At 36.1% G+C, this 27477-nt stretch overlaps 2 protein-coding genes across 3 annotated transcripts in view; one reads left to right on the top strand and one right to left on the bottom strand.

Annotated features, from left to right (window-relative positions):
• Positions 1–16359: 16359 nt before the first annotated feature.
• On the top strand, positions 16360–21581 carry cox4i2 (cytochrome c oxidase subunit 4I2). The gene is made up of 5 exons (XM_079802385.1): positions 16360–16513; positions 20049–20148; positions 20371–20538; positions 21070–21201; positions 21297–21581. The coding sequence occupies exons 2-5, from the start codon at positions 20049–20051 to the stop codon at positions 21428–21430; spliced, it is 534 nt and encodes a 177-aa protein (XP_079658511.1). The 5' UTR covers positions 16360–16513; the 3' UTR covers positions 21431–21581.
• Positions 21582–21714: 133 nt separating this feature from the next.
• bcl2l1 (BCL2 like 1) overlaps positions 21715–27477 on the bottom strand; it is a 32100-nt gene continuing 26337 nt past the window's right edge. For both annotated transcript variants that reach the window (XM_079802383.1, XM_079802384.1), the window contains exon 3: positions 21715–25119. In XM_079802383.1, coding sequence (XP_079658509.1) covers positions 24976–25119 — 144 coding nt within the window. In that variant the 3' untranslated portion in view covers positions 21715–24975. The remainder of the gene's footprint in view (positions 25120–27477) is intronic.

The following is a 27477-nucleotide window of genomic DNA, read 5'->3' as shown; positions in this document are numbered from 1 at the left end:
ATTATCAAACCATAAAATATGAGGGTGCAACGTCATTGTTTTTTAAGATAGAACAAAAAAGTCGTCAGCGATAACATGTGAATTGTACGAATAACACAAATATATGCTTATTTTTTATAAATATGTTATTTCCAAAAAATTAACAAAATAAAATAAAATCAGGACAAGAACGCGGGTTTGAGTGTCTGCACACCGTGTGAACACCCCCAATACTGCAAATAATAGTATGAGCCGAATCCCGCCATTGGTCGCTTCCCAGTTTGGAAAACGCAGGATAGTTTCCAAGGTAACCGCCCCTCAATGTGTTACTTATTACGTAATTGTTTGCCTCCGTTCAAAACTCACAGTAACTGATAATAAATATGGGTAAAAAAAAATAAAAAATAAAAAAAATATTATATATATCTGAAATAATTTGGTTTTATTCTGGTATATACTTTGTTCACATTAATTCTTTCATTCTGTCAAGGCCTGAATCAGGTAACGTTAACTCAGCTATTTTCCAATGTGATTTGTGGGCGATGTTATATGTCAGCAATGCTAACAACACTTTATAAATAGGAGGCTTTACAAGCTGAATACATAAACCCTGACCTTATAAATGTGTTTATTTAAATTCTGGCCTAGACTCTTTTTTTGTTGTTGTTGCTGATCAGTAAGGCAAGAGCAAACTTATACAGAATGATGGATAGTTTACAACTCCAGTAATATTCATCAATCAGCAGATGAACCTACATTTGTGACTTTATCTAAATCATGTGTTGAGGGCCCAGCCAGCCAGACAGGGGTGTTATGGGGGGGGTGGTGTTAATTCATTAACTGGCACAGATTCACTAGACTAGTGTGTTTGTTCTCGTCTGCGTATACAATGAAGCTACTGATAAAGTAAAGTAGCAGAAGGTGAATTCAAAGTGATTTAATTAACTTGCAAAGCAGCCTTTCACTTTTTGTCATCTTTAGGTGATATTGAGTTGCAAAAGACAAATGCAATAGCTTAACGAAATTGAATTTACAGACTGTAATTGTAATTTAATTTATTTAATGATGTATTTGATGATTGATATATATATATATATATATATATATATATATATATATATATATATATATATATATATATATATATATATATAAAACATTATTAGATTATTTTATTGATTCAACAATGAAATCAAATAAATATAAAAACTCGAACAAAGCAATGCAGGCATTGTAGAGAACCATATTGCATCAAAAATAATATTGCTGCTAATTGAAGATGAGGTCTGTGCAGACTAGATGAGACGAGACCTAATTAATAAAGAGAGGCAGAGAATAAGAAAGCTGTTTTGTATAAAAAAAAGCTGCAGCCTGATCTTTAAACCCCCATTCTTCACTCCCACTCTGGACTCTGAGAGGCCAAATGGCGTATGCATCTATTGTTCAATGCTCGGTTTAACTGTTAGCCATGACAGAGGAAAACAGAGAACGCTGAGACACAAAGACACAGTCCCCTGGGCCATGAACCTCAACCGTCAATCCTCTCCCATTACAAACATGTCTCATTAAATGCCAGGCTACTGCTGATCTGTCTCTCTACTGAAAATAAACGGTTGAAATAGTGAAGTATATCAGTTTCACTTCCATATCAATTGCAATAACAGAGGTTCGGTTTTTATATGCTGACATGTAAACAAAACAAAAGAGCAAACAGGAGGACCTAAGGAATACCAAGTTTATTGCTTATCATTTAAAGAAATTATTAGTGTACTTGATTTAAATACTACTTAACATGAGTAAATACTGCCATCTGTTTATCTCCTTTACTTCCATTTTGCTTTCTCTTTACTCTGAAATTTGATCCATTTTATTCATAACTACTGGATGCGAAACAATGCCATTTATGTCACAGTCAGCTGTAGTTGCTTCTGAGAAAACCTGTCTGATGAAGACCTTGTGGAGAGCCAAGTTATTGTCTGTTTTCAATGACTTCCATTTAACTGAAGCCGGCCATAAAAAGCACACCTTGACACACTCTCAAAGCTTCTTTTGTTGTTTTTATGTAGTCTCTTCACACTGAGGACTGATGAGGTGTTAAGAGTTCTCTCATGCAGATCTTGTCTTGTGTTCTGGCTGACTTTCTGAACATCTACTATAATTTGGTATGTAACAACACTTGCTTATCTGAAATTCTGTCATCTTTTACTCACCCTCATGTCATTCTCATGTCAATCTGTGTGCATTTTTCTTCTTCTGCAGAACACAGAAGATATTTTGTAAAATGCTGGTAACCAAAGAGTTTTGGTGCCCAATGGAATCCATTGCATGTAAGAAAAAAAAAATCAAAATATGTTATTTTATGTTCCACAGAAGAAAGAAAATCATACAGGTATGGAATGACATGAGGGTGAGTAATTGGTGACAGTTTTTTTTCTTTTGCACAAATTATCCCTTTAATAATATATGAGCATCTTACCAACCCTCTAATCATAGATTGATAGACAATAAACTGCACATACTTTCATATTCTCAAACTACATCTAAAAACTGCATCTTTTTCCTTGCACTGAGGCAGAGATTGGCAGAAAGCCAGTCCAAGATGCTACTATTCAATCACCAATGACAGTCTCTCTTTCTCTCTCTCTCTCACACACACACACACACACACACACACACACACACACACACACACACACACACACACACACACACACACACACACACACACACACACACACACACACACACACACACACACACACACACACACACACACACACACACACACACACACACACACACACACACACACACACACACACACACACACACATTTTCATTCTCATAAACAAATACTATTTTCCCCTTTCCCTGTCTATTCATAGCACCCTGACTCTCTCCCATTGGATGATGGACTCATGGGAAAGGACCCATGCTGTTGGGGATGGGAAAGGTTCTCTTATCTCTTACCTTTCATTATCTCACCGGTTAAAACAGAGAGAGAGTGGCAAGATGAAACAGGAAAGATAAGGCCATCATCTTTGGATAACAGAAAACTACTAGAGAGACAAATAATGAGAAAGCACCAGATGACAACAGCGATTAGTGTGCGAGTCTGTGAGATGTTTCATAGATGATAAAACGCTCCATATGGCCACAAACACACTTATAGTTTCACAGATTTAAAAGAATGAAAAGTGCCTTGCACAAAAGACATTTGAGATACGAAAAATGTTTTGACTAAGCATAAGGTCACAGTCTAGTGACTTTCCATAAAGCTTACAAGAGAAAGAGCAGTGCATTGTCTTATCAGTCCACAAACACAATCACTATACTTGAAGCAATAGCTCAAAAATGAACATGCTGTTATTATTTACTCACTAATCTTCGAAATTGCAATGTTAATATATCAATTGACTTGAAAATCAGCTTTTTCCTTTAAATGTACTGATAACCACCATCACATAGATGTTAAAATAGAAAACCACATGATGATTCAGAGCTTTTGTATTTTAACTGTTTGTTTTTTTCACAATAGCTAATATGTAATTAATCATTTTTACTATTTGACAATTTGACTATTTTACAGTAAAATAAAACAATGCAACGTTTAACCATTTCAAGTTTTTTAATTGTACTGTATATGGTAAGGTAACTTACTGCTATATCATTCAACATGTTTTACTGTAGCATTTTATAGTCATTCTTTTCCACATTTAAATAAATGGTATGGCTTCAGTCAGTGTGTTCAGATAATGTGAAATTATCTTTTATGGTGTTTTCCACATTTTGGAGCTTGACAGTCCAACTTTCATTGTATGGAAACGAATATTGTGAACATTCTTCAGTTGTGGTCAGAATTATTGGCACCCCTGGTAAATATGATCACAGGTGGATGTAAAAATGAATCTGCATTGTTTTCTTTTTGATCTTTCATTAAAAAAATTGCAAAAATCTAACCTTTCATTGAAGTAAATGAATTGAAACACATAATGAAATAAATGTTTTTCTCTAAAACACGTTGGCCACAATTATTGGCAACCCTAGAATTTTTTTGTGAGTAAAATATCTAGTTAGAAGTTTCCATTAATATTGGGGCGACTAGGAACATGGAATTGTATAAATATGAGGAAACACAAAGGCCAAATTCCCTTAATCATTCATCACAATGAGTAAAACCAAAGAATATAGTTCTGATGAAACTATAAAAAGAGCTTTTTGGCAGCAAACCCACCAGATGGGTTTGGTCCAAACAGGGATAAAAAGTATCCCATGGTTTAAATATACTGCTGGATCTTTAATATTGTGGGCCTATTTTTTTTCCTGGAGGTCCTGGACATCTTGTTCAGATGGTATCATGGATTCTAGCAAATACCAACCGATCAAAACCTGATGGCCTCTGGTAGAAATCTTATAACGGGACGTAGTTGGATCTTCCATCAGCACAACGATCCAAAAAAAAAAAAACACATCAAAATCAACACACAAATGTGTCACTGAGCACAAAATGAAGCTTCTGCCATGGCCATCCCAATCTCCTGACCTGAACCCTATAGAAAATGAGTGGGGTGAAATGAAGAGAAGAAGCTCTAACAAGGACCTGGGAATCTGAAGGATCTGGAGAGATTCTGTATGAGGAATGGTCTCTGATCTCTTGGCATTAGGAGAAAACTCAGAGCTGTTATCTTGGCAAAAGGAGGTTGCAAAAAGTAATTACAGTTTTTCTCAGTCGTTTTGGTACATTTCTCAGATCAGAATTGAAATTCTCAAAGCTACCTGTTCAATCTTCACATCATTGTGTCACTTGTGCACATCAAAAAAGCAGTTTCTCATTTCTTTGAACAAGTTGCAAATGCTTGTGTACATCCATGCAAATGATTATGTACAATTCTCTGCTGTTTCCTACATTATCAGTTGCTTATGTCATGTTGATCAAAATGTATTATAATGGGTCTCTGTTGAATAGTCTCACCCCCACAACATTTAGGCATTAGTTCATAGCATAAGTCTTTACATGCAAAATGAATGAACAAGTTGTCATAAAATGTCAAGCATTTTCTATACATTTCCGTTAGACGTTCACATTTCTACTTTTGTTTTTCTGGGGGGGGGGTTTTCTTTGTGCTATGCAGTGCTGTCTTTTCCTTTCTGTATCGCAATGACATGGTCTGTCAACAAATTACAGTTCAAACAGTAAAAGCATAAATGTGAATCTTGTCCAGTCTCTTGCATTCAAACTCCCATATACACTAAGATGTAACCTACAATTTACAATAATTGTCATCAAAATTTTAGCCATATTTACATCAGAACATCCCTCCAGAGTGCAGTTATATTGACAATATGACTAAGCAATTTGTCTTATTCATACACAATGACACAAGGACTTGTCATTCTGATGGCACTGACATGTTCATTGACACAGATATTTACTTTTGAGAGATGAACTAAGGATTTTGAGCAAGAGACTGGCTTTTGCAGGTAATCCATGGTGTTTTGCTATTTGTACGAATTGTTTTGAGAAATGCACTTGCTGTTTTGCAAATGTCGAGGATGATTCGAGAAATGTACCAAGCGACTGAGAAAAACCACAGAAGAAAAGTCATACGTGGAACAATGTGAGTTTGACCATCTCTTTAAAGGGGCTATATGCGTTTTTCTGAAATTTAAACTCGCAACTGACACCTGTGGCCAAAAAACAGAACTGCTCTCATTTTCTGCTCGCTCTCGCAGCGGTGGTGACGTCACATCCGCAGACAGCGCGGGAAAAGACGACCCGCCAGAAAATAGGAAAAATAGGATACAGGCTTATAGGTGCACCCACTGTGAGCGGACAAGGTGTCAGTATGCTCATCAGGAGATGTTTGAGTCATAAATGGTAAAATAAAAAGGCTATTGTTACGTTTATTATGGGGAAAAAGTTGCATATAGCCCCTTTAACTAATGTATCTGACTTCTGTTCTCTCTCAATACACCTCATTTCCACCATCTCTGGTGTTCTCCTGTTCCCAGTGGAGTTAGTGAGGGAGTCCGCCCAGCAGGACCATGACAGAGGGATCAGCAGATGCCAGGCAGCAGAGAATCAAACTGAATTAAACAGGTTTGGCCACCCCCACCCCCTAACATGCATAAAAAGATTCACTCTCGCACACATGCACCATCTACTCTCCATCAGCCTTTATCAGGAAATATAGAGACAATGTAAACAATAGTTCTTTCAAAGTCAAGGCTGCGTCATGCTTGCACATGTGTATACAAATCCAAACCACTATTGTGCCGGACACGTTGTTTAGGGAGTACTTGAATTACATGTGTCTCGGAATGTGGCTACTTGAGAGTGTATTAAACTCCACTGCCTCTTTAGAATTGTTCATGTTAACTAATCACATTAAGAGCATGTAGAAGAAGAAAGAGGAAGAGTGGCACGTGGAAGGTCCATGTTTTGATGGTGTCACTTGGAGGGTCAAAGATGTAGCATCTGTCCATACAGGTTTAAATTTGGGATGAAGAAGAAAATGGTGATGATGATGATGATGATGACAACAATAGGCCTTCACAAACAAAAACAAACCTTATAGAATGTAAAGACGTGTATTTTATTGTAAAGACAAATAGTTAGTCGACAGGAGGACTGTGTTACAAGATACAGTAACCATTTTACTTGATTCCTTCCTTTCATCTTTTCCCAAATACCCCGTCCACATCCAAATCCTCTTTTCTTTTCTTCATCTAGACAAGCAGCTGCTGTCCTTCTCGCTCTGAATGGAGAGCCCCAGGAGAGAAGGAGGATGAGTGTGACTAGACGCTACAGGTCAAAGGTCAATACTGCATTTCTATATGGCACATCAGTTAGGCAAGTGCACACACCTACTAATCATCATATATATGCACAAAGCACCAAAAAATCTTTAAAAAGGGGTCAATTTAGACAAGTAATGTGTTGCATTGTTCCATCTCAAGCTAAATTGAGCGATTCTAATGTCGGGATTTATTTATGACTTCAGAAAGACGAAAAACATGAGACAAAGAGACTTACTTCATTGCCTGAAAGCATTATGTCATTAAAAATTAGTTTTTATCAAATAGTTTTATAGTTCATTATTTTAAAAGAGAAACACTATATTGACACACAACCTGAGAACACAATAGTTTTTTCGAATAATTCAAATAATACGTCATCTAAAAACCAAACAATATAAGAAGGAATAAAGACAAAATATATTTCCATATATTTTTCATCAAAATTCAGTAATATAACAAGGAAAAGTTGGGAACGCAGGGGTGGAACAGAATTATTTTAGCGTTTATTAATAGTTTTAAACGTTCATTGTTTCAGTTTTCATTTCAATTTTAGTTTATGTTGTTGTTAAGTGCTTTTGTCATTAACTTAAAGCTTGAATTTATTTTTATTTCAGTTTTATTTTTAGTAATTTTATTACTTAAACTTTTATTTCAGTTTGTTGCCAGGGCAGTTTTTTAAACAACATCAGCACTGGGGTGGAGATAAGCCAAACAAGGCACCCTCGTGACAAAATGAAAATAAATTAATTAATTAAAATGACTGGATTTTATCCAATGACTGTGTTTATATGAGACTATAATATAAAGATAAGATTCGCTGCTTTCTTATGTCAATGTTAAGGCAAATTGACTGTGAAATCAGCCATTAAACCTTCAGACACAATTGTTCATATTACGCTACTGCGCATTACACAATGAGGATACGGAATCCAAATCAGCTTTTTCTTTCCCTAAAACACACCCACACACACATTACTCGCTCGTTGCTGTGTCAAAGATCAAAGCCCAGGGGAGCTGACCTCATCACCAAAGCCATGAGACTCTGAGGAGGAGGTGTTATCCCTTCCATCCCAGATACACTTCCTTCCCTCACTCCCTTCTCACTCTTTCCATCCTTCCAAACTTCACTGATCCTTCAGCTATTAAGCAACAAAATGACACGAGGCACATGTTCATGCTCAGAGACCGCATCCCTGCACGCAGAGGCACTCAGTTGAATTATGAATATGAATATCATTATGAATAATGAATGCAGGATAATGTTTTTGTCCTGAAGCTGTGCAAAAAGGGACGAGACTTGCAGATGTAGGACAAGGGTTTTGCTTCTACAATGGTTTGTGGTAAAGGCTGGCTTGTTTCTTTATGATAATCTTTTATCATAAAGCAGCAGTAATGCAGCCCTCTGTTTTACATGCTTTCTATATTAGTACCGTTTAGGTCGATTAGAAACTGTAACTAATTCATCACAAATTTTTCTGTAATAGAAATAAATGTATACAGGCCTATAGTTATTTGAGATAAAATCTACTTTTTATAGCATTTGTTTACCAAGTATTGCCAATAGTAATACATTTTTAAATTTTGAGGATAAAGTGACTAATAGCATTCAAAAAATATTTGGTGTACCGTTTTTGAGAAATAAATATTTCTGTTTCATCACTCTATCAACTTGAATTGATTACAGTCTGTTCAAAGCTTATTTCAAAGCATTTAATAATAATATTAATAATAATAATTAAAGGTAGCACTATTTTAAGATGACGTACATGTACTTACTATACACTGTAAACCCGAATAAGTTGCCAAAACTCAAAAAAATTAAGGTAATCAGTTAGGCCTACATCTAATTTTTTAAGTTAAGAAATTTAAAGTTTAAGTAAGCATTAAGTAAGTATTTTGCACTCGCACATTTTAATTGCTCTTAACTTGAAATAACTTTAAACGAGTAAGCTAATTCATACATTTAACTATCATGTAATCTCAACTTAAATATTTTTAGTAGTGGAAACTTGGCTAGCTTCAACTAGCTAATTCAATAAATACTACCTTGCTAATTGGTTACAATTGGTGATTTGGTGGCATTAGCATAGCATAGCACTTGCTGAAAGAGTACAGCAATATAAAATGTTTCCACAATTTAGACTGATAACATGTAGTGCTAAACATTGATACAAGGGGCACCAAGTAAAATCTTGCCTATAGGGCAGCAAATTGGTAAGGGCCATTGGTAATGCTCCACTCATTACCATGATGTTAACCCTACAAAAAAACAACATAACAGAAACTCTTCTAAACGGGCATAAAAAAAATCTCCACCTTAACATTAATCTCCCACCAAAAACATAATATAACACTTAATTTTGGCATTTACTGTCCCTTTTGAGTGTCATTGCAAAGCATGCTGGGAAATATAAATATAAAATATAAATAAAAAATAAATTTAAGTTTGTCAAAATTTAAAGAAAAAAACTTCATAAAACTCAAAACAATGAAACAATTTAGATGACTTAAAAAGTATCAGTTTTGTGGAAAAAAAGAAAAAAAAGAAAGTTCTAAATACTCATAAAAGTTATTTTGATTGAATTATTTTGAGTTGGGTCTTCTCAAACCAATTGAGTGTCAGGGTTTACAGTGTAAAAATTATACATAATTACAAGTAATTAACCTTAAACCAAACAATAACCCTAGACATAACTCTATAGAACATGTAGTTAATTAATACTCAGTAGTCAGTACGTCACCTAAAAATAAAGTGTAACCTACTTTAATATTCACTATCAGTATTTTGTGTGTGGATTAATCATCTCTATTGGAAGTATTCTATCCACACTTACAAAGTACAAGAACTTTCTTTGAGCACAGCAAGCTAAATAAATATTACATGTAATATTAATACATATTACAAATAAATAGTTAAACATTTACAGAAATGTTATTCAGTTTAAGGTTTTAAAGTGTAGACCTGCTTAACAGAAATGCTTTGAAACAAGTTAGCACCAGAAGTTACGCAGAACAGAATGAAATGTTATCATTTTCAATGAAGTATATGACCCAACTGTGTTAAACAAATTAATATGAAAACATAATCTCAATTAGTACTATATATCAAACGATTAATTCCATGAATTCTGTAGATAAATAAGGATTTGTAAACATGTGCTTCTATGAATGCTCATACGTAAATAATTTACATTTTAGATGCTGTCAGTATTGTATGTTTTTGTTGTCTATGCAAATGTAAGTAAATGTTAAAAGTACATAGAAAACATAAGAATACTCATGAGATCATGTTTCTAATACTGCTAATCTGTATGTCATAACTTCGGCAATACTGCAGTACTGTGAAACTGCAGGAGTACTTACAAATCCTTAAAGGGAAATATTTTACCCTGTTTTTGGTTTTATTATTTTTTCCTGATATCCGCTTAAATGTAAGTAAAATAGTTAATACTTTACAGGTACACATAACGTTGGTAATACCTAACAATAAATCATCTACTCCTACTCTTTCATACTCAGTTCGGAGGAAAAGCCACGGGTTTCCCTCTTGTAGAGCTTTTACATGTACATACACTTGAAAAGGGGGGGAAAAAAAATATTTCCTTCTCCACCCACAAATAACGGTAAGAAAACACTTACACACTGAGCAGTACTTTCCAGGATATCCATTACACTAAAGCTTCTCATAAAACTACACACGAAAACAAAAAGCTGACTCAAGAGGACCAACATCTCTTTCTTCCTTAGAACTCAGACAATGACATTTAATTCAATGTTCACAAATAACACATCATATCTTAGCATTTATATTTCCTGTAGCTCAAATAGTAGCGCAAAGTGCTAGCAACAACAAAATCATAGTATTTGATTATTCGAAAATTATGCTTTGGATAAAAGCTTAAGCCAAATTCGTAAATGTAGGTACATGTAGGTACAATTTTTATAATGTTTTGCTTTTGCAGATATGGTGAAATGATGTGATCATGTTGGACCATGATTCGTGATGCCTGGTAACGAAAGCTGCTTTGAAACAATCTACATTGTTAAAAGCGCTATATAAATAAAGTTGACTTGACTTGACTTGACTGGTGATATAGCACACATCAACAAATTTGGAAATAGCAACTTTTAGTGACATTAAATATAATTAATGTAATTTAACGCCATCTCTCATATCGTGATGCTTTCCAGACTCTGCTGTGTGTGTTCATGTGTTTTGAAGGAGGCGTGGCTTTGGAAACGCTCTGAAGAGAGGGTGGGATCTTATACTTTCAAAGCTAGCTTGATATTGCTAGCCTCTCCGAAATTGCCTACCCTACCTTTAATTTCTGCAATCACTGGATCAGTTGAATTTACAGGACAAAAACTATTTTACGAGGTGGATGTATGAATGTGAATCGTATGAAAATTTATGATTTTAGGGAAAAACCGCTTGAAGGTCCACACCTAAATATAACCATCACTGTGGCATGAGCAGATACGAAAACGTTAAAAATTCACCAAAACGAATCAGTGAGAACTGTGAACCGGTTCAACTGGTTTATAGAAAAAAGTCGACTCAAATTCACTCAAAAATCAGACATTTTGATTTCTGTACAAAAATATCTGAAATGTGGAGGAAAAACATCAGATATGCTTCAAAAAGTTATCTCATCTTGCCTTTAATGAATGTTTTAGTGCACAGCACATAAGGATTTTTTAAGATGATGTGGAAATGATTTGAATATGCATGAATGAAATCTCTTTGGTATGATGTTGAACTTGTTGCTTATGTTCACAGTGTCTCTTTAGGGGGAAGGGCGCTAATGTTACACCCTGAAGCAAAATGCTTAACCTCATTTGCCTCATTACATCTCCTGCCAACAGATAATATGGAAAACTCTAAGCAAGGTAGCTCAGCCTAATAATCCTGTCACGATAATAAAACTGAACGCCATTATTATCACCAAACGTTTGGCAGTGCCAGTTTGAATAGAGAAAATAAACAGTGAGAAGCTCTAATTGGTGTGTAATGCAGGTCATTGTCCCATCATCCATCAGGGCCATCATGGAGTGCATCATCTGACATCATGTGCACTATTCAGAAGCATAACATCATTGAACAAGAGCCAGAGGACAAGAGGGTCCAGATCAAACACAAAGCTGTAACCACATGAAATGAGCGGCGAAAAGAGCAGCCACACTTCTAACGAAAGGCGGTGGGAGAATGACCCATTTACCCAGCATGCCCTGGGGGTCTGAAAGGAAAAGGCTGTCTTATGGTGCCAGTATGCAAAGTAGGTTGGATGTGAATGGAAGAAGGAAAGGAACAGTGAGAGAGGTGGCTCAGTAAACCAGGACACTGGCAGAAGAAGGTCTAGGTCAAAGATGGCATTTTATGTATGGCATCCGCCCTTGGGCATATTTTGATGGCAGGGTTTGTCAGGTTCACCCTCATATTTATGGCCTCCCAGGCGTTGGAGTCAAGAGAGTGAATTATATATTATCACTAAAGTAGTGCTCTTGCAGATTTTGGCATGAGAAGGCATTTCCCTACAAGGCTGAATGAACCAAACACAGAAAGTAATGAAGCATCTCTTTAAATTTCACTTCAGTGACAGAAATATCTCATTGCTAGGTCCATCTTTCTGCATGGTGAAGTCTGTGGTCATTTTGCAGTTAAAATAAGGGAGAAGAGAGACTCATTTTTTGGCTTTAATGTATGTAACTCAGTGTTTATTTACACACACACACACACACACACACACACACACACACACACACACACACACACACACACACACACACACACACACACACACACACACACACACACACACACACACACACACACACACACACACACACACACACACACACACACACACAAATATAAACACTGAGTTACATACATTATATAATTTCCCCAAAAGTATCTGCTACAAATTTGAATAAAGTTGTTTTAAAATATATAAAAACATGTAAATTAATGTCAAATACAAGCACTGTAGTTAAACCTCATTTTATATTTTGTACATGCGTTTATTTATTTTTTGTTAATTAAATGACTTGTTCAGAATTATTTGTGTGTGTGTGTGTTTCCTGATTTAGGAAATAACTGACATGCATTTTTTTCAGATAAACTGTTAGCGAGTTTCATCTGTTTGGATGTGGACATAGACAAATGGCATTGACCAGACTGACTTCACGTTAACGGTCAAGAGGGTAATTTCTCCTTCAATCTTCATCTTTGGCTTTTTGTTGTGAAGGGACAAGACAATGCAAGAAGCTTGGGATGGGTAAGACAAATGGCATACGAGTTTCCTCTAGAGAGCAAAAAATGCTAAATCTGAGCATATAATAGGACTGAGCTGGAGGAAGGGGACTAGGAGATAACAGTGGGTTTAACGACAATAGCAGGGGGGATGTGTTCTCTCGTTTTAAGCTATGTTTAGGTGGGGGTGGGCAAGGACACGTGCCACTCTTGGTAGGAGGGGACCGGGTGGAATTGAGGGAGCACAGCCAGTGGTGCCCGATCCGGCCCTCTGCTTTGTTCTGCCAGCTGTTGATGTCACGGTCAACACCCGAGAATCAATGGACCCTAAAAATACAGTCACCACCTTAATACTCATTAACACACAGATAACACTAGGGAGGGGTGAATTGATCTTGAAATAGTGAGGCTTCCAATTGAAAAAATCAAACACTCAAACATAAATGTTTTACTTAAAGTGCTCTAGAAGATATATTATTGAATGTTCAAATAATTATTTTTCAAACACAGATGGCGATGAGGCAAAAGATCCGTAGTGCAGCACTGAATAATGATTATTTATCTATCATGATCATAGATTTATATTATAAACTTAAAAAGTATGTAGGCATACTTTTGCAAATAGTTGTGAAAGACAAGAACTATTTCCCTCCACTCTCTCCAGCATTCAAACAGGTAGATATTTCAGTGTAATGACAAAAAAGCTGGAGTGTATCAATTCACAAGAAATAACCTGAATATGGCATTTACTGTAGGCTTATAGGTTTGCATGCTGTTTGATATAAGTTTAAACTTTAGAAGTTGTTAAATGATTGACAGTGTTTTATAATTGTTGATAAATGGAAAGAGGAGTAAGAGGAGAAGTGTTTAGGGCTTTTTAATGGTAGGCTAAATGGCTATTTTATTCACAAAATGTTTTCATTTTCCAGCCATAGATTCTCTCAGGAATTTAATATGGGTTTTTAGAGCAGTAGTTTTTATTTGCGAATGAAATCAGGTCTGTGTGGTTAACATTAGGCTACCACATAAAGCAGACAGTAATACCTCAAGCTTGAATAGGTCCAGGTTGGCCAACAAATTGATGTCATGACAGGAGTACAATTTGTGATGTTGTCCTTTTTTCCAGTCTTCAAAGCAAACAAGCTTTTGTATTCACATTACAACAAACAAAAAGCCTATCTCAGATAAAAGATACTCCTTATTTGTTACTCCTTATTTGTGTGTCACGCTTGAAGACATGTTCAGTCAGACTCGCTGTTGCCTCCTGTCCTCGTCCTGTATAAACTGCAAGACCTGCAGTTGGCATCATGTGAGGCTTACTGCTGCCATCTAGAGGCTTCTGAAGGTTTTCTCCATCACACAAATGAGCAGAGCTCTTATTATTTCTCTCAAAAAGACCTTAATGACCTGTTCTCTTTAATTTCATCACTGGAACACAACCAGTGAAATGCCTTGTTTACAGTCTGGAACTGGTGTGGCAGCTTTAGTTTGAGTTTCATCCAAAGAGAACTGTCCCAACTTGTCCTGCATTTTTTGTCGTTGGTTTGATCTAAAAAGTGACAGTGACAGCCCATATTCAAGATGTTGTCATCTACACATGGTAGCTCTGTTTCAGCATGCTTGAATGGCCAATGAAAACAGGTCAAATTCAGTTATATACACAAATGCTTAAAAGATAAGCACTGAGCAGGTCATTTCAGGTCAAGAGTTCAAGCGTAAATATAGGTTGCGCTTCAGGTTTTTTTTTTTATTAACACATGGTTATGAAGAGTAGATTAGTGTGTCTACAAGCACTGTTAAATAAATATTCCAGTTTAAATATAACTTAAGCTCTATCAATATCATCGGTGACATTCTGCTGATATTACGTTGGGATATTCTTATCGTGGTCAACAAAGTGATTAAAAAATAAAAAATAAATGTACAAAGTAGTTTACATATTACATATTTTAGCTCAATTTGTATTTTTAGAATTAAATTTGAACTTAGCTCAAATTTTAAATGATTCCAACAGCTTATAAATCATACTAAATTATGTTTTTTGAAAATGTAAACATCATTATGGAAAGTCCCCATAAAACATGTAACAACGCGTGTGTGTGTGTGTGTGTGTGTGTGTGTGTGTGTGTGTGTGTGTGTGTGTGTGTGTGTGTGTGTGTGTACAAGTATATGTGGTTTATGATAACACAAATGTGTATAATGACATGGGTATTACAATGTAAAAAATGGTTTATGAGGACACTTCCTGTGCCCTCGTAAACCAAATGGCTTAAAAAACATTTCGACATTCAAAAAACTGTGATGAGTAGGTTTCGGGTAGGGTTAAGGGTATAGAATATACAGTTTGTACAGTATAAAAACCATTATGTCTATGGAGAGTCCCCACAAATATAGCAAACCAGACATGTGTGTGTGTGTGTGTGTGTGGGCATGTTTTTGTGAAATATCAGGACACAAAAGTGTATAATGACATAGGTATGACATAGGTATTACAAAAAGAGGGTGAAATATGAGGACGTTCTCCATGTCCTCACTTTTCAAAATGCTTATAAATCACACAGAACAAGGTTTTTTTTCACAGAAAGTGAACTGCACAGTCTCCTGTGATGGGTAGGTTTAGGGGAGTGTAAGGGGATAGAAAATACGGTTTGTACGGTATAAAAACCATTACGCCTATGGAATGTCCCCACATTTCACAAAAAACCCCCTGTGTGTGTGTGTGTGTGTGTGTGTGTGTGTGTGTGTGTGTGTGTGTGTGTGTGTGTGTGTGTGTGTGTGTGTGTGTGTGTGTGTGTGTGTGTGTGTGAAATATGATGTTGATAGAGATTAAATTGTATTTAACATTCCTTCAAAGCAATGAGCTGTTGCATAAAGCAGAAGAGCAGGACATCTGCAGTTATTGTCGACAAATTCTCACTTTTCTAAAACACTTAAATTACAGTAAAGCAGAGGAGAGAACTGAACTGATAATAGAACATTTGAAGAAAGTACATTTAAGGACACCATTTTACCATATTTGATTGTCTGAATAACATCTTTCTCTAGATATATCTTTATTTGTGCTGAGGGATGGAAGGCATGTGTTGGAGCAGATGGATATTTCCCAGAAGGTTTGTACTTATTTGACCCTATGTACTCCTCAATATTTCTCTGATATCTTTCTCCATCTTTCACTGCTTGAGCGGTGAAATATATCCCACTCGCAAGCTCACTACCAGACTTCTGAGGCAGACTTTAGTTCAGGTTGCATTGGGCTAAACCCATATCAGGACTGGACATGAGCCAGATAAACTCCCCGCCTCTCTCCCCTCACCCCTGACCCCCCCACCCCTTCTGGTGTTTTCTTCAGAAAATCTTCCATTTCACAAGCAGGGGAAAAACGCATAAAACGAAGTGTGCACATTTTCTTTCTTTTTCTTTTTCTTTTTGCAATATTTTCTTATTTGTGATTTTGTCATCGTCTAGTCTCTCAGGAAAACTGTGAGTACAATGAGGGAATTTTCTAGAAGCAGCAGGGGGAAAAGGGTAGTAACCATGGACTGCAAAACAGGGAACAAACTGCATTTGTGCAAAAAGCACATTTAACTGTGAAAAACAACCTTTTTCAACGATGCAATGTTTACAAATTCTGCAGTAAGACTGAGTAATCTTTTTGCTTTTATAAAAATGGATGGATAGGCCAGTTTTCAACAGCATTACAAAGCATACAGATGAGTTTAATGCATTTACATAATGACTGTCTGTATTTTTACAATATAAATTTATTGTAAAATAAAGTAAATTCAAGACATGAAAATAAGTTTTAGAGCAAAATACAGCAGATACCTGACTTTTATAAAGCATTTGTTTATTTGTGTGAGAGTTAAGAGTGTATAGGGGTCATTATGAACTCTTGGCTTGAGATTTTGAGTTTCGTCCATTTTAGCATATTTGCCTCTCTCCCGCTGCGCTGCACATGGAGAGTGCATAAAGTTTCAGCTCTGCACAGATTAATAAAGGATGTTATATAATTATAGCATGATCATTGCATTCTAAATGAAATAGAAAAAAAAAACATTAAATTAATAAAAAAAATATGGTAACATCTTACAATAAGGTCCTATTTACTAACATCAACAAATGTATACTGTAACATTGTTACAGTACTTATTAATCTTTGGTAATGTTAGATAAAAATCCAACTGTTCATTGTTCATGTTAGCTCAGGTCCATTAAATAAACAGATTTAATAATGTATTAGTAAATGTTGAAATGAAAATTAACTTTTTCCAAAAAAGTGTTTTTATTGTTATCTCTCTTCTCAACTATTGTAGTTAATAATGGAACTTTAACGTAAAGCGTTACCAGTAATTATTATAACGATTTTTCCCACCCAGAACTGTGTACCAAGACACAGACTGTTTATCATGAATGTTTATCGTGTGCATGGTTGAGTCTTACTGTAATTAACAGCAAAAGATGATTATGTGACCAGACTGAACAAGCTGGGATTTGGATTTGATCCAGAGCAGGAGGAACTAAAGCATCATGAAGTTTATAGCCATACCTTTATCGACAGTATACATGCAAAATAAAATAAATGGCCAAAAAGTCCTAAACTCAAGACTGTTCCCTTTACTTTGACGGCTACTAAAACTACTGTAGACTGTAGAATTGTCACGAGTTAGTCCAGATGAAGATGAGAGTATAGTCGTACATCAAATAGTCTTTACACAAGAAACTTTAATAAAATAACAGAAGGTTCAATATCTACATAAGCAACACCTGTGGCCAGTTGCATAAACTACTTAGACTAGTCTTACTAGTTAGTCTATCATTTTTTTCTTAAAAGACTGATCATAACTTTTTTTTAAAATAAAAAAATAAATAAAAAAGGCAGATTGGTCTAATTTGAATTCGAAAGGTAAGTTTTTAACAAATTGAAGCATTTAAACTGATATAATATACTATAAATACTTCCATTAGTTTTTATATTATAGACTATTATAATTGTATTATAGTGTAAGCCTAATAAAGAATTGATCTCACAAGGGGATTGTTTAGGGATCCTTGCCATTAAAACGTTTGAAAAGCCCTGATATAGAAAATCATAAGCAACAAACAAACATTTAATATAGATGGTTTAATGCTGCCATGTCACCAATAAATGTACAAAAACACATTAAGAACCATCTCAGTGTAACTGCTTAATTATTTTCATACCATATTATATTATAAAGAACTGAACTGTCCTGGGGGAGATTTTAATTTCTTGGTAAAGAAGACTACAATTAACAGCACTGTAAAATGCGCTTAATTTAGTGACTTCTGAATGAACTGTTTTTTATTTTTTATTTAATATATCAAGTTACATCAATGCTTAAATAAAATAGAAATGGCACATTAAAGTTAAAAGTTATAACTGCATGATGAAACCACTTTTTGTGTGTGTTTACATACGCTGTACAGGTAAAGAATATTTTTGCTCATGTGACCAAAATGTCCACCCAGTAGAGAAAAGTTGATAACACTTTACAATAAGGTTGTATTAGTTAACATTAGTTAATGCATTAGTTAACATGAACTAACCATGAACAACACCTCTGTTCAGCATTAGTTAATCTTTGTTAACATTAGTTCATAAAAATCCAGCTGCTCATGGTTTGTTCATGTTAGTTCACAGTGCATTAACTAATGTTAACAAGATTTTAATAATGCATTAGTAAATGTTGAAATTAACATTAACAAAGATAAATACATGCTTTATAAGTGCAGTTCATTATTAGTTCATGTTAACTAATGTTGTTTCCTAATGTTAATGAACCTTATTGTAAAGTGTTACCGAAAAGTTTTGCTCAGCGAGAAAAGAAATTAGAGGGAACATTGGTTGTAACCCTTTTTGTTTGAGCATCAGTAACTCAGTGGTTGTGTGTGCAAGAAGTCTCAAATTGTGATACATTGTAGCCACATTTGTCTGCTACAAATATAACTCACTTGGACATGTACTACACGATCACAGATTATGTGAGTAAATGTCAAATACAAAGAGTTCTGTTGTTACAATATGGGGTGAGTTGTAACACTAGCTGGGGATAGATGTAACACTACAGAGGTAATTTGCTGAAATAACATCCACACTATCAATTTTTTGCATAAACATCTTTGAAGAACAAAGAAAAAACAGTGACAAAAAACAGAACATTATATTGTAGTTTTTTTTTTAGAACATTAAATTGTTTGTGTGAGTGTGCATGTAGCCTACTCATGTCACACAAGGGTTCAGTCACTAGCTATTTTTACAAGATTTTTTTTTGAGATATTGCATGAAAAATGCTGGATGAAAAGATCAAAATGCGCATAAATTATAATAATGTTCACAAAAAACTCAGTTGCATTCAACTGAGGCAGATCTTTGTTAGCACCTAAGAAGACATGTGCATAAACTATGAGGGAAACACATTTACTGAATAAATTCCTTGATGCAACAAAAACAAAAACCCACATGATTTTGCCTCAACAGAGGATGTGATTGATAACTGGACTCATTGGAATCTTCATAGGGGTTGGTTGTAACATTATTAAAAATAAACTGTTAAAACTATCCCCACCCAAACAGCCATAACAAGGTTAACTGTTTTAGCATGTGGGTTTGAAGTTAGCATAAACACACAGCATCAAATTAAACTAGAGAAATAGCTACTTCAGGTCATGCAAGTGAAGTTATTCATTGATTGCAGGCAAAAAATAATCCTGGTGAAAAATGTTACTGTCTTACCTGAAAAAGGTCCGTTTTTGCTCAGTCACGTGCAATTTCTCCTGTGAGCTAAAAAGGAAGAAATGAGTGTATGATATTGACAGTGTTACATCTAACCCTGTTACAACACTCCTCGGTCTCCCCTACCTCGATTAAGAGGATGACATTCAATGTGGCTGAGGATTCAGGTTTCTGAATAGCCCTGAATAATACTGTAGATCACAGATTTAACCTCTGTTATCTTTCTGAGGGATTTTGGGTGCTTTTTCTTTTGTGGATCAGATGCTGCACTTGACAGCCGGACGTGTAGGGGGGCTTTTGTCCAGACGGGGAGTGGCTGCATTCAGCTCCAGCAGTGTCAAGATGGCCAGCCATGGGCATGGTAATGTTCAATGTCCTTTTAAAGCCAAAAATATAGTAAAAAACAAACAAACAAGGAAATTAAAATAAAATCTAAACAACTTTGACTATGTAAACTTGTGTGATTAATGAGTGGCCGCTGCATCAGTATTATACCAGTATGATTTTATACACAAGATTTCTACTTTACATCTGAGATGCCTGCATTTTTCTCTCAATTGATGAGTTCTTTCTGTTTTCTCAGGTGAAGTGACAGAACAGGCGGACATGTCTGTCCCCATGTACTGGGGCCGTCTGGACACTCCTCTACCAGACAGACCATACAAAGACACCCTCAGTGCTGCAGACAAGAGCCTGAAGCAGAAGGAGAAAGGCCCCTGGAACAACCTCTCCAAAGAAGAGAAACTTGCCTGTTGGTACTTCTTCCTGTCCATTCTCTTTCTGGTCCGGTGTCTTTTATTCAGTACTTATTTGTATTCGAAAGGACACTTAAAGAGAGAACAAATGTTTATATTTTATCTGACTTTCCATCTAAGTTTTCTGTAAGAGTCCATCTAAATTCTTAAAATGTATAATTAAATTTTAGCAGATTTAAAATCATAACTTTCTCTTACGAGAAAATGAACCAAAAATACTGATCGCATTTGTGAGTGTATCCAAATTAATATCAAATGCTCTCTGTAATTACGTCCTTTCATATCATCTACCTCTGACTAGCAATAGAAAGTACAAATCATGATACCCTGGTTCATGGTGTGTGATTTAAACTAAAGGCTATTGGCGAATTTAAAGATACAAAAAAATACAAAAGCAAGCCCTTTGATACACCCTGCCAACTTTTTATGGGGTTTTTAAGGACAGAAACTTTCCTGAGAGGGCAAAGCACAATCATGGAGAACGGGTAAAATATGTTGTAATCTTTATTTGTGATCCTCGATGGCAGTGTACAGGATGATGTTTAAAGAGTCATTCGCGGAGATGAAGAAACCAACGGGTGAGTGGAAGACGGTGGTGGGTGGCATGTTTTTCTTCATTGGCTTCACTGGCCTGGTTGTTCTGTGGCAAAGGTACTATGGTAAGCGATCATCTTCACTTTTGTTTATTTTTAATTCAATGAATATGCCTGGATTGAAATAGGTCTGGGTTCAACAGACGGTTTTGCTTTCCCAGTGTATCCTCCTCATCCTCATACCCTCGATGACGAATGGCAGGCCATGCAGGTGAAGAGGATGCTGGACATGCGGGTGAACCCCGTGGAGGGCTTCTCTGCCAAATGGGACTATGAGAAGGGCCAGTGGAAATAAATGAAGGGAATGCAGCTGTGAGCATCATGTCAACACCTTGCCAATGTATCTGCCATTCTTTATACATTAGTATGCCATCCTTTATGCAAACACTTGAATATTATCCGACGGGCAACAAAGAGAAATCTGAACAAGTAGATGAGTGAGACAATGCCCACAACACTGAATGAATCCCAAGTGTTTCCTCTTGAATGACAGAAGTAAAACCTGAAAGAATAACGTCTTGTGTATCTTTGTATTCATTAAACAAGAGAAACAAACACATAATAACCATGAGAGGTCTTGTGAATTCAAATGAGTCTTTATTTAATTTAAATGATATCAGACACTTAAAAAAAGTCTCAAGACATAAAACAATTCAGGGGTGAAGCTGTTTAAATAAACCCAAAACCTTAAAAAAATAGTTTTCATTTTTGTCCCCTTATGTTGAAGGTTAAGTTGGCTAAATACAAACACAATGAACAGATACACTTCAAAAGAAATTATGGAGTTTAAGGCCATAGGAAGGAACAATATGCGTTTACACCAAATATCATAAATAATTTCAAATCAACAAACGCCTTAAATATTTTACTAATCTATGATGAGCTAGTCTAATTGTTATTTAAGTTAACTAGTTTACATAGTGTCGTGCCAATGCTGGTACATTTCACTCTTAAGCATACATTACTCTCAAACTCAGTAACCACACACACGAACACGCACACGCGCGCACGCACACACACACACACACACACACACACACACACACGCAACACGACAGACAAACACGGACTAAGCATGCAAGCAGCAAATTTCATAACACGGAATGTATTCTGTGAAATCAGTGTCTATAGAGCAGCAAAAAGTGTAATGTCGGCAATTTCAATCTGCTGAGACTCACCAACTATAAATGTTCAGGCTACATCGCTATTTAAACAGTTCACTCACAATTTAGGAGTTTAAAAGAGACTTCTGGATCTAATGTGGTCACATAAAGCCTCTTTAAATTTCAAACTTAATTTTAAAAATCAACATAATCGTATTCGCAACCCATTTTACGTTTGATTTGTGACGTATTTCTGAACGAAACATGGAATCGCTGCAGTGAGAGCGTAACAAGCGGATCCCAGCGACTCCAGATTGTAACGATGTTCAAATGTAGCCTATGTTATTGTACATGATCGGCATTCAATTATTGTAAACAATAAAACTAAAGGGCAATTTCAGAAAAGCTGTATATTAAAAGAGAAGGATTGAATCACGAGCAAAAGACAATATGGTTCCCTCTTTGGATTATGGCTAATCGTTCATAAAACAACAACAACAACAAAAACCGTGTATTACGATTCAAGAAAAGGGTATTTTTTATTTTATGTTGACTTTAAAACAAAACACTCGAACTCTGGGAAATTTAATTTAATAATAGGCTAGTTCTTCTGAGTGAATCGGGGAGAATGAAATCTTTTCTCATACCTGCTAAGTTAAATGTTAACTTCCCGCGGAGACCTGCGGCAGGCGTCTCTTTTCTAGACTGGGTCTCAAAAGGACGTTTAGGATTGGTATCTTTGACTTTGACTGACACATCAAACGATCTCAGCATCTCCGTGAGATCTCCAAACCGGGGTTGAAGGCTGGAAACACACCTGTACCACCATTGCTTTCATCACTTCTGTGTGAATTAACCCGCTCGTCAATCATTACTAGTCGGAACAGGCGAGGAATATTCAACTTGACGTCCTATTTGAATTAATAATGGGTTGAGGCCTAAAGATCATTTCTCCACATCTCCGAGCGTTTTAACGAGTTTGACACACACTCAAAAGCAGCAGGCGCGCGTGCGGATTGACACGCGCGCTTAACCGCTCCGACAGGAAAGCGTTTAAAATGAGATTCGGCGGGAAACAGGAGCTCCGAGGAGACCGAGAAGATCGGAGAGATTTATCCTTGCTATTCTAAGGTTAGCTTTCGAAAACTTGGATTAGAAAAAAACGACGAAGCATTAATTCCTACTCTTTAAGAGTTAAAAACAATGATTTAGTCAAATACTATTTTTTTTGTTTGTTTATTTGTTTGTTTTTCCAGGACAGCACCATGATGTTATTTGACCCAATATTATATGTCTGTCAGTTCAAAACATTGTGGACCATTACACGGTAAGACCCAACTCGACAAATCTATGAATGCTCCAATATCTGTGGAAATATGAATGCTAGAAGACCAGAACTGAGATAAGCATTTTAGCCTGGCTCTATACATTTAAATGTTCTGCAAGTGTCAAACAAACTTTTGCTTACCAACAAAACCACTGCATATATCATTTCATACCTCTAATTCCAAATAAAATAAAAACTCAACGACTATTAGCTTGTTTCAAATGCTAGGCCAGTATTCCCAGCACTGGTTACATCCTTATTCCAAAGACCATACAAGACACCAAGCACTCTTGTGGCAATATGGTTTAATCTAATTACTTTCAGCTTAATGTGTTACATTTTCTGTGTATAAAACACAGTTAAGTGTAGTCACAGATACAACAGGAGTGACCTGCTCACTCCTTGTGTAGCCGTGTCTGCTCTAGCTCTAGTTACAACAATCTCAAAAGGTATAAAGAGTTATATGTGATATCACATCTGAAGCTGAAAATTAAGTTTAATAAAAATCAAACGGCACCAAACATACAGAACTGTCTCTCAACTCAAACTGTTGGCAGTCTCTTAACTGTTGGTCCTTTTAGACAATATAGGTGCTTCAGAGGATTCAAACCTGCCCATGCAGGCAGTCACACACATTTAACGCTCATCAAATCTGCATGTGAAAAGGAACAGAACAATAATTTGGGGAAAAAACTACAACATAAAAACACTCACACAGACACGTTTTATCTGTTTGCCACGCTTTTCTAAAATGGTAGAGATTGCCGAGGAAGCAGGCAATCAAGTGTAGTGCCGGGCCCATAAGATGCCTCTCTGCTCTCGAGCTGATATCTGGCACTCCTGACAGCAACAATGTTCCTCAGAAATGTCAGTGCTGATTTATTGACTGAATACTTCAAATTCAGTCCAGATTCAACGCCTCTATCATTCGGTCAACTCAAGAATCACAAATGAGCTTAAATTAGAATCAAAGATAAAATGTTTGTATCCTTGTCAGTTTTGCCAGTCTCTTTGAAAATGAGAGAATAATATGGATACTTAAACAGATTGATGATAGAGCTGAAAAAAAAATTACAGACATAAAGAACAAAGATTTGAAACTTTTTTCCTTGACTTTTAGTCATTTTTCTCATTTCGTTAAACAGGGTGTAAGGAGACGTGGCCTTGCTTTTTCTGAGTCGGCTTACACCAAAGCACCCTCATGCAGTCTGGGTCATGTGATTTGACATCACAGATGCGCTCCACTCAGTCAACAGTACACGGCGGGACGTGGGATGTAAACATGACATTTCTTGGCAATAAAAGGGAGACAAATAAATCCAAAACATAAGCATTTTTGAAGTTCCTTCATGTTAGCTGGAGGTCTAAATGAACCAGTAGGTGTATTTGGATCTTCAGTTATTCTGATCCTCACAGGCGTTTCTGTGCAATGAGTGACCCGACCACGACACCCGTGATCAAGGTCATCCCCGCCAGCAACCACTTCTTGAAGTTTTCTTGTGACTTTCTGCTCTCTGCTGCTGCATCTTTTCCAAAGACCTCTGCGAATCGCTCCTGCACAAAAACCAGAGAATATCAATCAGATTTGAAAATATGTACACATGTACTATATTATGTCATTAATGACTGAAATTGGCTGAATATTTTGATTATGGGGTGAAATCGGTTTCTAAAAAAAATTCTCCTAATTGCCAACTTAATTGATTACCACAGCTGCAGCACTAGTGCAGTGTAGGGAATATTATAGTGCTGTAACAAATATTGTCACAAGCTAATTCATAAAGCAGAGGAAAATATTACCATGCTCAACCACCCAATAATTATACTTCCGACACAAACTGACAAGCTCATTCCAGGAACTCCTTCAGTGTCCCTTCCCATCAGGCCTTTCCTTAATCCCGCACTTCCTGTGACAAGCTTGTGTGTGCAATAATGTTTTCATGCAATGACCACCAGGGGGCAAGATTTACCATGCCTGTTTACTTCACTAACCTAATTTCTCAGCAGGATTCTGTAGCAGCCCCAATTTTATTTGAAAAGCTAAAAGGGGATTTCAGGCTTTATAACGTAACCCGTTTCCTCAGGGAACACACACAAAAGTAGAGCTCACCAACTGCAGACGGAGGCTGAAATAACTCAACCAGAGCACTGCAGTAAAAAGCAAATATGACTCATAAACATCTATGAGTTCATACTACCCCGACGATTTCTGCGAGGACAGATTTTTTTCCTCTCTGTAGTTTTCTCAGTTGGATCTTCAGTGCAGATTCAGGGTCAATATGATTAGTTTCACTGGCATCACATTTTTGTCAGAGGTATTACAGCAATGCAGTGATCAAGCCAAAAACATTCAGTGCATGCAGTCTATTACAACACACACACACACACACACACACACACACCTATTTCCACTCAAAAAGACTGATGTCATCCTCCAGTCTTTCCCTTTGCCCTAGTTATCTACACAAGCTTGAAAATATGGGAAGAAGAATGTGGAGAACTGGATAAAACCATCCAACACTTAACACGCGCACTGTGGCAACATTTTGTAGTCACAACAGAACTGGGTTTCTCTTTACAGTGAAACAAAACTGGAGATGTCATAGCAAGTAGCAGGATCGAGTTGTGTGACCATTTATTTAATTTGGCCTTTTTAGCATAAAAAAATTATATGTATATATATATGTCCATCATGTTTGATAGTGTGTCACCCATGGCTTCTCCATTTTGGCTTAGTTTTTGTTAAATAAATAATGACAAGAGTGTAATATGTCATGTGTTGCTGTTCATCTGAGGTTGTAATTACCACATTTTAAGACCTGCCAATAGAATAGGCTAATAGAATTATAGCAATTAAGACTTAATATATAAAATACAAAAACAAAAACAAACTTTGGTTAAATGGCCAAGCAGGCCAAATATTGACAGGTTAATCGCAAATGTATAGGACAAGTTAGTGGATAGGAAATGCTGGGGAGAAAACGAAGAAATGGGATCAGGGTAGTACACAGCCTAGACGCTATAGTTGCATATGCATAGCAGCTTTATAAGTTGTGTTGAGAACATGTCAACCACTAGGCCACAGCTCCAGTGCTTTGTGACCATATTTCTGCATATTAATACTCATCCATAATCTATGCAAGCTACTAAAGCAATCGGTCAGGTTTTATATGAATTGAGAAGGATTGTCAATGCTGAAACATTACAAATATCTTTACACTATCATCAATGCACTAAAAATATTATGTGTCTGATGGAAGGATAATTCTCAACAAAAATGCTAATGACCTATGGTAAATTTCACAAAGCCTCTAGTATATAATCTGGGGTGGAGTTGTCAAATTTATTGACAAGTACATTGTTTTAACTGACAGGAGGCTGAAAGGGAAATTGATCAAAAGGAAGTAAGAGACAGAGTCAAATAGGTGTGTTTTGGATATGAAATGTGTGACAATGTAGTCAAAGTGATGTTCGTCACATAGATGTGTGCATAGGAATGAGATCAATTTCATAGGAAATGATTTCGTAAGTGTGAGGGAGGGGTGATGGGAGTGGCAGAAGCTGATAACAGACATGCAGTTCCAGAGCAGAGGGGTTATCACAACCAATGACGCAGCACATGACAAGTCAAGACCGTAACTTACTTTTGCTTACGTTTAACACAGATACCCAAAAACAACCTCAAAAACACCTTATAAATTCTCAAATCTATGATATACTATAATAATACTAACAATAATACTACTACTAATACTACTACTACTAATAATAATAATAATTATTATTATTATTATTATATTTGATTATAATTTTAATATAGCTAACAACTACATGTTTACAATTTTGTATAAAGAACGAATTGGACTTATCTATGAAGAACTACACCAATTTACAAAATCTTCCCCGCAACAG

This window comes from Gobio gobio (genome assembly GCF_949357685.1).
Source record: "Gobio gobio genome assembly, chromosome: 21".
NCBI lineage: Eukaryota > Metazoa > Chordata > Actinopteri > Cypriniformes > Gobionidae > Gobio > Gobio gobio.
The sequence above is the reverse complement of the archived record's forward strand: the minus strand, read 5'-3'. Positions and strand labels throughout refer to the sequence as shown.